Source organism: Ctenocephalides felis, unplaced genomic scaffold, assembly GCF_003426905.1.
Source record: "Ctenocephalides felis isolate EL2017-DRISC unplaced genomic scaffold, ASM342690v1 CF-g0.4_SCAFFOLD_01170, whole genome shotgun sequence".
NCBI lineage: Eukaryota > Metazoa > Arthropoda > Insecta > Siphonaptera > Pulicidae > Ctenocephalides > Ctenocephalides felis.
Window position 1 is genome coordinate 47550514 of NW_020537324.1, and position 13188 is coordinate 47563701.

Here is a 13188-nt window from a genome sequence, read left to right on the forward strand (position 1 = left end):
TGTTGTATGTAATTTAGCTAAAGGACCCGATATATTTGTGATTTTATCAACCGATTATATTCAGATATTTTCTTTATTTCGTTTCTAGACTTAAATTTAAATTGATTTTTTATATAATTTAGATCAGTGATTCCCAAAGTGGTCCACATGGACCCCCAGGGGTCCATGGCAACTTTCAAGGGGTCCACGGCGGCAAAAACAAAACTTAGGGGTCCACGAAATGAAAATGGGGGTCCACGGCAGTGGATTACAATACATCATATTAAAATCGATTTATTTACGTTAAACGATAATATAATATATAGATTTACAATAAATCTTTTAATATAGTTGTCAATATTTAGAAATGATTCAAAAAGTAAAGAAAAAATTATATGTTTATATAAAGTGTGTAAGTTGTAGCATGTTGGCATTCGAGTTGTGGTTGAACTATATGCTGGCTGTTGAAAAGCTTAATTTTGGTAAGAATTTTGCCCTTAGAATTCATAAATACCAAATATAGAGGTTTAAATGGCAATTTAACGAAGTGTGATATAGATACCAGGTATTTGGAATCAATAAAATATTTGGATTCGATAAACAAAATTTTATTTGAATTTTAGTCCCTTCAGCAACGAATTTGGACTCGAGTGTTTTTAACTAAACTCTTAGACATTTAAATTACACAGGTAATTTTGTGCCTTGGTGGACAGTAAATTACAGATATAGTTTATTTCTGGGTTGGTTATTGAAAAAAGTTGCTTATATAAAATGTTTACTGCCAAATGTTATAGGTTTGCAAAAATTATTATACTATATATAAAAATGTTCATTTTCGATTTTTTCCGAATTCTATAACTTACCCTACGGGGAGTTAAAAAACAAATTTGCTTAATTTAAAAAAGTCTAAGTTAGTAAAGCGTATTTTCTAAAATAACATATGATCAATTTGATGATGTATTAAAAATAATTATAAAGCCGCTATTATTACTTTAGTTTTGAAACTAAACTAATTAATATATTTGTCATTTTAAATTCATTTTGTTGCACGATATATTAAGTCGAGCATAGGACGATCTGTTAATAGTATCACAAATAACAAATATATAGTAAAATACGTATTAAAAAGATACCATTTAAAAATACAATAAATAACAGTTTGTTCAAAAATATATTTTCAAGTTACAATTGCGGACTATTAGTAAGATTTCTAACTCGATTATATAATTTGAAAAAATTACTATTACCTTGTTTTCTTTTTTTTTAATTTTATGAAATGAAATTCGCCTTTGGAATTTTGTATTCAGCAATTTTCTCATTCATAACGTTTTACAAGTGATAAAAAACACATTGATTCACATAATTAATTTGATAAGTAGTTGTAATTTAATTTTAATTAAGAAAAAATTTAATTAAGAAAATTTTAATTAAGATTTAAACCTATACTTTTCAAAAATCCGGGACAAATATTGAATTTGAAAAAACCCGGATCAAAAGATGAAAACCCGGAACTGTCCCGGATAAACCATGATATAGGGGGTCCATGACAAAACGAAAAATATCGCAAGGGGTCCACGGCACAAACAAGTTTGGGAACCTGTGATTTAGATAGTTAAAATGTGCACTACTATCTACATCTACCTACTTGAAAAGTTTATTTCATAATATACACTTATAATAAACATTGAAGAAGTACATTTTTACTAAATAGTTATAGGTTCAATATCAGTTTATAAAAATAGTCCAAAATCGAAAATAACTAGTGGGGCGCATGGCATCGTGCCTTAAGGCAAATCGCTGCAACTGTCCGTACCAAAAATTAGTATTTTTTTAAAAGATTAACACAGTTGAAAAAAATTTACTTCAAAAAAATTAGATTTTTGAGAAACGTAAACGTAAAAAAATCGTACTGCTTTAACTGCATAGAGACAAAATGTGAAAGCGCATAAGCGCCGCGTCGCCGTCTAACGGATGAACATTGGTACGGAACCCTCGAATGTAAACAAAATTTCTACTTATTGTTAAAATCTCTATAAAATATCTGATAATTTTATGTGCATATGTCTAATGATCATTTTTTATCCCCAAATGGTATTTTTTTTTACTTTTTTCACTAGATCTCCGAAACCGCTAGACCTGCCTTCATGAAAATTTGATCAATTCTTCATCTTGTCAATACAAGTAAAATGTTTTTTTAAATTATTAGAATCAGACCGGAAGTTTTATCAATTTGCTTTGAGGTTCCATGCACCACAAATTTCTATTTTATACTCTAACATTATGTGTAAGGTTGTAATAAAGTATATAATTTTTTCAGTGTGATTTAAAAATACACACTTATTTTAAAATCGAAAATTAAAAGCACTAAAAACCAATTCTGCCAAAGTAAATAAAAATATGGTATTACATTTTTATAAGATTGAAAATTATAAACTTTCTCTTGGTTCTCTTTAACTTGGTTCATCGAGAGGGTTAATTAACTGTTTCACGAACCCCACAGTTTGCATATTAAGGAATAGTGTTCTGTATCACTATTCGTCCCTTATAGCACTAAGTATTATCCATTTATGTTTTTGTCTCTTGAAAATCACCTAGTCATTCGCAATTAATTAATTTTCATCAAGTAACAGAACGTTCACGACATGCAATTGACACATGGAATGTATTGATGTCTTCGGGCAAGTGTCAAAAAAAAATAATTTTAAAGCGTCTAAGATGTATGCATTATTTTTTTCTAAGGTATGCCAAAATAATTAGGGCTTGTCACTTAAAAATAAAGTATGAATTTATTACTTATAGCCAATTGTTAATTATACATTCGAGGAATAAAACTAATCAATAATCAGTAAACAATTTTGAATCATTGAATGGTAAACATATATACATTCCAATAAGGTAATAAGTGCACTTTTTGACTTGTAAATAAACGAATTCAACGAATTAAATTGAAATTTATCAAAGTTCGGCGGTCAAAGTTCTGTTTATTTTGAAAATAAAGTTTTCGCTTTTGCTAGAAAATTAATTAATGCGATTTTCAATTGATAGCTTTCAATTGTAACAATCAAATTTAATTAATCTAACATTTTTAATTCTAAAAATGTATTTTATTTAAATGTGGGTGTCAATCACTACACCACATAGAATTGATTCATATAAGAGAAATCGATTCATAGAAGCGATTTACATTTGATATCTTTCAAACAAACGTATAATGTCTTTAATTGCATGAATTAAATTCAATTTTTTCAACACTTTTCATTTTACTTCGTATTCTAAAAAAGAAATTTTATTTGAGTGTGGACGTCAACCTTGATCAGTACAAAGCGTAAAAATTATGTATATGAGCAATTCATAGAAGCGATTTATATTTGATCTTTCAAACAAACATATAATGTCTTTAATTGTATGAATTAAATTTAATTTTTCATCACATTTTATTTCACTTCATATTCTAAAAATGTTTTTCATTTAAGTGTGGATGTCACCGGTGGGTTGAACAATTCTGATATGATAAGATTTTTGACAACCTAACCCAATAAAATACTAGTAAAATATTATTAGTAGTTAATAATATTATACACCTGCAATTTTAATGCTCACTAATTAACTGTATATTAACTTACTTTGCATTTGATTGCATTTTTTATTTGATTTCTTAATGTATTGAATGTAAAACGTAAGACTTTTAAATATATCAATAACTTGTATATGAATTGTCAATAGTTTTGATTTTCGCGCGTTTTAAATTTGCAACGAACTGAGCAACCGACAGGTGACAATTGCGTTTAACTTCATTCCGGATTATTATGACATTTGATGCAAGTCATTTTAATAGTATTAAAATTATGATAAGTTTTTTATGATTGTGATGCATTTTTGAGTGAATTTTAATAAAAATTAGTGTTATTAGTTTTCAAATAAGTTTGTGAGTGATTATTTATAAGATTTAGTTATTTATCAAGGTAAAAGGACTTCTATATTAATTACTATGTGGATTTTATTAATGTTGTTGTTTATGACGCCATTAATCTTGGAAATGCATAACCTCGGAGGGATAGAAAAGAGTTTTTACCAACATTTCGATACCTCTCAATTTATGTACAGTATTTGCATTTGAGGTATTCGATGTATTTTAAGCAATATTTAATATTAGCTATTTGACAAGCTACATAAAGATGCCATAGTATCTATAGTAAGGTCTATAAGAAAACATTCGCCATCCAAAATTAAATCTAAATGACATTTAAATCATAGATAAGAAAATTGCATTTAATCATTCACTAGTTGCTAGAATATGTGTATGATAAAATTTATATTTCAAATAATACAAGTGAATATTTTAGGAAATTAAATATATTAATTAAATATAACTACAAGTATATAAGATCTAAATGGTTATCACCGTGTTATAATTCTTGTTTTGATATGCAAAATACAGAAAATATCTTACGTTTACCATCTTTATTTATAGGTATTGTGAGGTAACTATTCAAAGTTATTATTTTATATAATATTATTATTTATTATTAGTTTATTATTAAGAAATCTTTATTTCAAAAAGTAATTAGTATTCTATATTTGTTTCAGATTTGGTGAAATATGGATTCATTTAGAACAGCTTGCTTATCATCGTAAGTTTTTAATAATTTTTGTAAATAATGCACGGCATATATATATATATATATATATATATATATATATATATATACTAGATGGTCCGACAGACGTTATCCTGTACCTACGTCCACAATTTAATTTTTAGAAAGATTAAATATAGTATCTACGGTGAAAGAACAATATCAACTTTGTTATTTCTAGCCATTATAATTGCTTCAATAATTTATATAATATATTATTGTCTATAATTTTCATAATCTCGTACCCTATGTTATTTGCTTCTAGTTAATATATGTAATTTCTGAATTACATTGTTTCTTAATATAAATTTAACAAACATTATTACTTTAGTAAAAATATTAAATATTCATTAATTAATTAAATATATAAGTGCCACACGATGTTCTCCAAATATAAAACTTATCTGTTTAGCTTAGTTATAAATAAACTTTATTAAATCAGTAAGGAAAGCATTGACAAAAACATGGTGTTTTGTTTCTATAATATTTAATATAATATTTTTTATAATATTTAATATATAATTATATTAATTATATAACAATATATAATATTTAATTTAATATAATATTTATTTAATATTTATTTATTTAATATTATAGTCAGTCTCAATCGTTTTTACTCATTAGATTCATTGGCGTACCTGTAACATAGTCTCATTATACCAAAAGTATAAAAACAACTAGTGGGGCGCATGGCATCGTGCCTTAAGGCAAATTGCTGGAACTTCCCGTACCAAAATTTTTGTTTTTTTAAAAGATTAATATTTTTGAAAAAAAAAATTACTCTGAAAAAATTAGATTTTTGAGAAACTATAAATTTTTGACAAAAATTTACTTTTTTTGAAAAGAATAGACTTTTTGAGGAAAAATTTATTTCTAAATATGTTGGAAATTCTGATCTTTTTTTTCAAAGCAATCGTACTGCTTTAACTGCATAGAGACAAAATATCGAAGCGCGTGAGCGCCGCGCCGCCGTCTAACGGATAAACATTGGTACGGAACCGATAGGAATGTAAACAAAATGTATTCTTATTGTTAAAATCTCTATAAAATATCAGATAATTTAATGTGCATATGTCTAATGATCATTTTTGACCGCCAGATTTTTAAATTTTTTTTACTAAATTTCCGAAACCGCTGGACCTGCCCCGTTCTCTTAAAAAATCGGACGCTCCGTTCTCTTAAAAACTGAGGTACCGTTTTTGGCTCTTTTTGCCCTATATCTTCGGAACGGCTAGACCCGCCTTCGCCAAAAACTAATCAGCACGTCTCCTTATCAGTACGGGTTCAGAACGGGTGAAGACTATTGTGCAGCAATTGCATGTCATTTCTTTTTACCAGTGGATCGTTTGGTCTGTTTTTAGAAGTTAGAGTAAAAGTTAAAAGCCAATCACATTTGACATGTTTCAATTTTCTTTTTGCTTGACCTCGAATGAACTATCCTATAGGGTTTAGTTTTTCCGATATAGTACAATGTCATTTTGTTCATTGTATAAGTATGGTATTATGTCCGAAAGTATTAGCAATAATATTGATCGATGTCACTAGTATCTGCATAAGTGTATTGATTTTAATAAAAATAATTACAAATAATAATGAATAAGTCCACAAAAACTAGTGGTGTATGGCATCGTGCCTTAAGGCCAATTTTTTCTGAGGTATGCCAAAATGTTCAGAAATCTTCAAAACGTCGAGAAATGCAAAAAAAAAATCATTTTCGATTTTTGGCCCATTCCTTTAACTACCCTACGTGAAGTTAAAAAACAAAACAAAACAAATAAGCTTTTGAAGAATAAATAAACAAAAAAGCTTTTGAAGGCGCGATGCACGTTTGAACTGACTACTTCGACAAGATGGCGACAATGACGCTCAACATCTGACAGGATTTTATTATATTATTATTATATTATGATCTTCATGTTTTGCAGTCGGTAACGTTAATAAAAGTAGATATTTTTTAAATAAGATGACTGTGTTATTTTGTCCATATATACCATTTTGTCCGTACTTCGTCCATGCAAAAAAATTATGCTGGAAAAATCCATCCAGTTATGGAATTTCATGTATAAATAAAATCTGAAATTTAGATAACAGTTACCAGAATCTGATGTCATTTTGAGAACCTTTGTCTAAATATAATCTTTTAATTAACATAGTTGCGGACGACGTAGCTTGACGCTACGCATCGGCGTTGTCTCGCATGTTGGATCGTACCCAGGGCGCGGTGTATCGATATTCGCTCCGCGTAATTATAGGTTTGCATAGTAATCAGCGTACCGGCCGGATCGTTTAATTAGGAACAGCGGTACGTGACACCGACCTGACTCGCCGATAAAACTGATCGGTACACTGCTCGGCGACCGACGACCAACCAAAGTCGTCGTTAATGTCTATGTAGACATGAGCCGCATCAGATGTCAACTGCTTTGACGGGCTGCTATTAGGGTCGAAGGTTTTAAACGTTTAAAATTATTTGATAGATTTAATGAATACAATATTATAATTGAAGGCAGTCATAGGAAAAACTGAAAATTCATATAGGGTCCGCTAATTAGTTTTTTTTGAAAAATTCCTTAAAAAATCTACTGAATATTTTGCCAATTTTCTTTTTGTTTGAAAATTCTATTAAAAAACCACTAAATATTTTCACTTTTTTATTTGAAAGTGATATGTAAAGAATGCAGAGTGTACGCAGTAGGGTTGCTTAAGTCGTACACCCTAAAAAAAGTTATTTGGCGGACCTTATAGTTATAAATTTAAATAGGTATTACCGTCAAATTACTTATCTGAAATAATCGAGTAGGTACGAGTTTTAACTTTATGAACGATTTTACTTAGCACCTTTATTAAAATTGATCATTTGTAAAACTCATATAAGATATATTACTTGTTTGCTATCGCTATAATGATACAATTTTGTGAGATCAGAACAATATTCTAATCAATATCAATTCATTTCACGTGCGTATATGCACGTGATGTATGAGTGTATTTACTTGTTCATAAATATGAATTTTCCATATTTTGAGGAGAATTGCTAAACTAATTTGGGAATTGCAAAAAACAGTTTGTCTTGAAAAATATTGTAAAATTGTATTTTTTATAAATTTTTCATTAATCGGAATTCTCATTTTAAATTTAATAATTAACTTCCCGTAGGGCAAGTTATAGTAATCGCAAAAAAATCGAAAATGAAAATTTTTATATATCTTTACGTTTCAGAGGTTTCTGAACATTTTGGCATACCTTAGAAAAAATGGATGTATGTGTGTGTGTGTGTGTGTGTGTGTGTGTGTATGTGTGTGTGTATGTATGTATGTATGTATGTGTGTGTATGTATGTGCGGATACAAATTTTCGTCGACGATTTCGGGAACACGGATCAACCGATTTGAATAATTCAAAAAACATTCGATCCGTATTGATAAGGAGACGTGCTGATTAGTTTTTGGCAAAGGCAGGTCAAGCCGTTCCGAAGATACGGGGCAAAAAGTTCCGAAAACGGTAACTCAGTTTTTAAGAGAACGGAGCGTCCGATTTTAATAATTCAAAAAACATTTTATTTGTATTGACAAGATGAAGAATCGATACAACTTTCATGAAGGTAGGTCCAGCGGTTTTGGAGATATAGAGGAAAAAGTAAAAAAATGAGCCATTTGGCGGTCAAAAATGATCATTAGACATATGCACATCAAATTATCAGATATTTTATAGAGATTTTAACAATAAGTATACATTTTGTTAACATTCCTATGGGTTCCGTACCAATGCTTATGCGTTAGACAGCGACGCGGCGCTTACGCGCTTTATATTTTGTCCCTATGTAGTTAAAGCAGTACGATTGCTTTGAAAAAAAAGTTCAGATCTTCCACAATATGTCAAAATAAAGAAAAAAAAAATTTTTTTCAAAAAAAAAAATTTTTTTTAAGAAAAAAATTTAAAAAAAAATTATTTTTTTCAAAAAAAAACTAATTTTTTGTCCAATTTATAGTTTCTCAAAAATCTTATTTTTTTAAAGTAATTTTTTTTTCAAAAATGTTAATCGTTTTTAAAAAAAATAATAATTTTTGGTACGGGAAGTTCCAGCAATTTGCCTTAAGGCACGATGCCCTAATTGCCTTAAGACAGAATTCCACTTACAGCTAGTTTTTTTCATTTTTTATTTGTTTACAAAACGCTTTGATCCTATTTGTTGGCTTTCATTTACGGAGGTTGGATTAGAGTTGAATGCCTTGCTGTTATGTGATGAACGAATATTTAAATATGGTGTAGCCTAAAGAGTTATACACAGCTTTTTGCAAAAATACTATGTTCGAAAACAAACTAAAGGTTTTGATACATTACAACAGATTTGCTTTTTTGCATACTAATTGGTATTCTGATAATTACATTATCAGTTGAGAAATTATAAAATTAAATTATTTTTTTTAGAAGAGTGGGGGGGGGGTGTGCGTGGTACGTAAAAATTGCAAACTACTCATGGTAATAGGTATTTTCAATAAACATTTTCACAACATATTTAATATAATGTTAAAGTAGTGATTTCCAACCTTTTTGTAGCGCTCCTTTCCGCTCTAATAATAAAGAATGCTGCGCTCCCTTAATTAACTTCCCGTAGGGTAAGTTATAGTAATCGTCCAAAAATCGAAATCAAAAATTTTTACATTTCTCGACGTTTTGAAGGTTTCTGAACATTTTGGCATACTTCAGAAAAAATGGATGTGTGTGTGTGTGTGTGTGTGTGTGTGTGTGTGTTTTGTATGTCCGCTTTTTTTCGTCCACGTTTTCGGGCGCACGGATCAACCGATTTGAATGGTTTAAAAAACATTCGATTCCTATTGATAAGGAGATGTGCTGATTAGTTTTTGGCAAAGGCAGGTCCAGCCGTTACGGAGATATGGAGCAAAGAGTGCAAAAAATAGAAAGCGAATTTTTGAGAGAACGGATCAACCGATTTGAATGGTTTAAAAAACATTCGATTGCTATTGATAGGGAGATGTGCTGATTAGTTTTTGGCAAAGGTAGGCCCAGAGGTTTCGGAGTTACAGAGCTAAATTTAAAAAAAATGGCTGTTTTTGAGAGAACTAATCGTCCGATTTAAATGATTCAAAGAACTTTCTGCTTTTTTCAACAAAACAATTGATTTTGGAAAAAAAAAATTTTTGTTTCTAATTTTTTTTCAAAAAAATTTTTTTGTAATTTTGGACTAAAAATTCAAAAAATCACCCAAGCTAAGCACAGTCTAAGCGCCACTCTGGTAATGTTTACCCAAGTGCGTTTAGACTGTTTGTGTACTGGAGCACTTTTCCAATTTTGTGAAAATTATTGAAAAATGTGAAAATGCCGCCAAGCTGAGCACAGTATAAGTGAAAATATCGCACAGAATTATTTGCAAATGCGTTTAGACTGTGACTATGCGGGAGCACTTTTTCAATTTTGTGGAAATTTGGCAACTATTTTTTTTTTTTGGAATTTGATTCGAAATGAAATGACGATTGTTAATGTTCTGGAGGTGATAAATTGATTTATTTATAATTAACTTTCCGTAGGGTAAGTTATAGTAATCGCACAAAAATCGAAAATGAAAATTTTTATATATCTTTACGTTTCAAAGGTTTCTGAATATATTGGCATACCTTAGAGAAAATTGATGTATGTGTGTGTATGTGTGTGTGTGCGTGCATTTGTGTGTGTTCAGATACAAATTTTCGTCGACGATTTCGGGAATCGGGATGAAGCAATTTGAATAATTCAAAAACATTTTACTTGCATTATCAAGATGAAGATTTGATGAAATTTTTATGAAATTAGGTCTAGCGGTTTCGGAGATCTAGTAAAAAAAGTAAAAAAAAATAACATTTGGCGGTCAACAATAATCATTAGACATTAGACATATGCACATCAAATTATCAGATATTTTATAGAGATTTTAACAATGAGTATACATTTTGTTAACATTCCTATGGGTTCCGTACCAATGCTTATGCGTTAGACAGCGACGCGGCGCTTACGCGCTTCGATATTTAGTCTCTATGCATTAAAGCAGTACGATTGCTTTGAAAAAAAGTTCAGAATTTCCAAAATATTTCAAAATAAATTTTTCAACAAAAAGTAAGTTTTTGTCAAAAATTTATATAGTTCCTCAAAAATCTATTTTTTTTAGAGTAAATTTTTTTAAAAAATGTTAATCTTTTCAAAAAAAAAATAATTTTTGGTACGGGAAGTTCCAGCAATTTGCCTTAAGGCACGATGCCATGCGCCCCACTAGTTTTTTCAACGATTTAATTTTATAAATACTGAACTGATATATTATCAGACTAGAAATTAATATGCATTATTATGTAAAAATATAATTTAATTTTTAACTTCCCGTAGGGCAAGTTATAGTAATCGCAAAAAAATCGAAAATGAAAATTTTTGTATTTCTCGACGTTTCAAAGGTTTCTGAATATTTTGGCATACCTTAGAAAAAATGGATGTATGTGTGTGTGTGTGTGTGTGTGTGCGTGTGTGTATGTATGTGCGGATACAAATTTTCGTCGACGATTTCGGGAACACCGATCAACCGATTTAAATAATTCAAAAAACATTCGATTCGTATTGATAAAGAGACGTGCTGATTAATTTTTGGCGAAGTCAGGTCTAGCCGTTCCGAAGATACGGGGCAGAAAGTGCCGAAAACGGTAACTCAGTTTTTAAGAGAACGGAGCGTCCGATTTTAATAATTCAAAAAACATTTTACTTGTATTGACAAGGTGAAAAACCGATCGAATTTTCATAAAGGTCTAGTGGTTTCGGAGATCTAATGAAAAAAGTAAAAAAAAATGCCATTTGGCGGTCAAAAATGATCATTAGACATATGCACATCAAATTATCAGATATTTTATAGAGATTTTAACAATAAGTATAATTTTGGTTTACATTCCTATGGGTTCCGTACCAATGTTTACGCGTTAGACTTCGACGCGGCGCTTACGCGGTTTGATATTTCGTCTTTATGCAGTTAAAGTAGTACGATTGCTTTGAAAAAACTTTAGATCTTTCAAAATATGTCAAAATAAAGAAAACATTTTTTTTCAAAAAAAAAAAATTAAAAAACTTTTTTTTTAAAAAAAAAAGTAATTTTTTGTCTAATTGTTTGTCAAAAATCTTATTTTTTCGAAGTATTTTTTTTTCAAAAATGTTAATCGTTTTTAAAAAAATAATAATTTTTGGTACGGGAAGTTCCAGCAATTTGCTTCCACTTACAGAATTCCACTTACAGCTAGTTAATATAAATTCAAAAATTTTGGGTAATTTTCGAAAATAGTATCCTAAGGGGGCGTGCATCATATTGCATTGATAATAAAAACCTAATAAATTGATTAGAAAGCGAAATTTTATAGCAAATGTTCATAAGCCGGGCAATATAAATTGAAAGAACTTTACTCTAAAATATTCTTTATTAATTATTAATAGATTAATTAGTGAATCTTCTAATCCTAAAGCCTTTTTGCATGAATTTATTTGAATTAATTATTATACATATTATGCTTCTATTATAATCATCTTCTACTACGCTGACCTAATATCTATTATTTTTAAATATAGTTCATAATTAAAACTTTAAACATGTAAATATTTATAACTTAAATTCCGATTATTTTAATTATATTTTATTAATTTTCATTTGAACACAGACGTGGATTTTTTTATTGTAATATAAATTACAAGATGTCATATAAAAACAATCAGCAACTGAAATTATAAAGTAAGCAGTGATTTTTTATAAAACTACTTATTGGTAGACCTTAGTAAATTATAACATATTTTTTTGTATATATTATAAACATTACATTACAAAATTACGTGAAAATAGTAAAAAGAAAAACAGAAATAAAATTAGTTAAATTAAACAATACAATATAAACTAACTTAAATTTATTGTTTTTTTTTTTCTTTTGAGTCTCAAAATTGTGAGTAATGTCACACAATCCTGCTATGTTCCTAGCTATGAATTTCTTTTTAATTATCTTTTCAATAGGTAAAACATTCGAGTCTTGATAAATTAGCCACGTAGGGCCATATCTCGAAGCAGTTATAGACCTGGTTTAATAATAATGGTAAATATTAAATACAATCAATGTATTCAATTATTGATTAGATATTCTCATTGAATCCATGTGTTTTTTTTGTTTATAAATGTGAATCTTTTGTTTTCCGTGACGAATTTTAGCTCTGGGCTTCACAAAGAAACAATAATTTAATTTTTCCGCAAAGCATGCCTTCATGCACTTTCACTGCATGACCCGGAGATATAGTTCGGCTCTGTGCATATGAACCACCGATCGATGGTGCAACCATCGAGAGAAGTGCGTCTTCTTGTTAAATATCCATCGTAATTAGTTTTGCAAGCTCTATAATTATTTGTGTGATATGGTTGCTCCGAGCGAGAAATGTAGTCAGAGTGTCTGCCGAGCATGGGGGGTGTCAGAGTAATGGTTTGTGTATACGGTTACGATGTCGTTTGTTATAATCAGTTTGATGATCCCCCCTGATATTATAAGTTTGTGTAAGATGCCCAATTGATTTGT

At 29.3% G+C, this 13188-nt stretch overlaps 1 protein-coding gene across 1 annotated transcript in view; it reads left to right on the forward strand.

Annotated features, from left to right (window-relative positions):
* The first annotated feature begins 4564 nt into the window (after positions 1-4564).
* Positions 4565-13188, forward strand: part of LOC113367322 — a 335948-nt gene continuing 327324 nt past the window's right edge. The window contains exon 1 of the mRNA XM_026608935.1: positions 4565-4610. Within this exon, the coding sequence (XP_026464720.1) occupies positions 4579-4610 (32 nt within the window). The 5' untranslated portion in view covers positions 4565-4578. The remainder of the gene's footprint in view (positions 4611-13188) is intronic.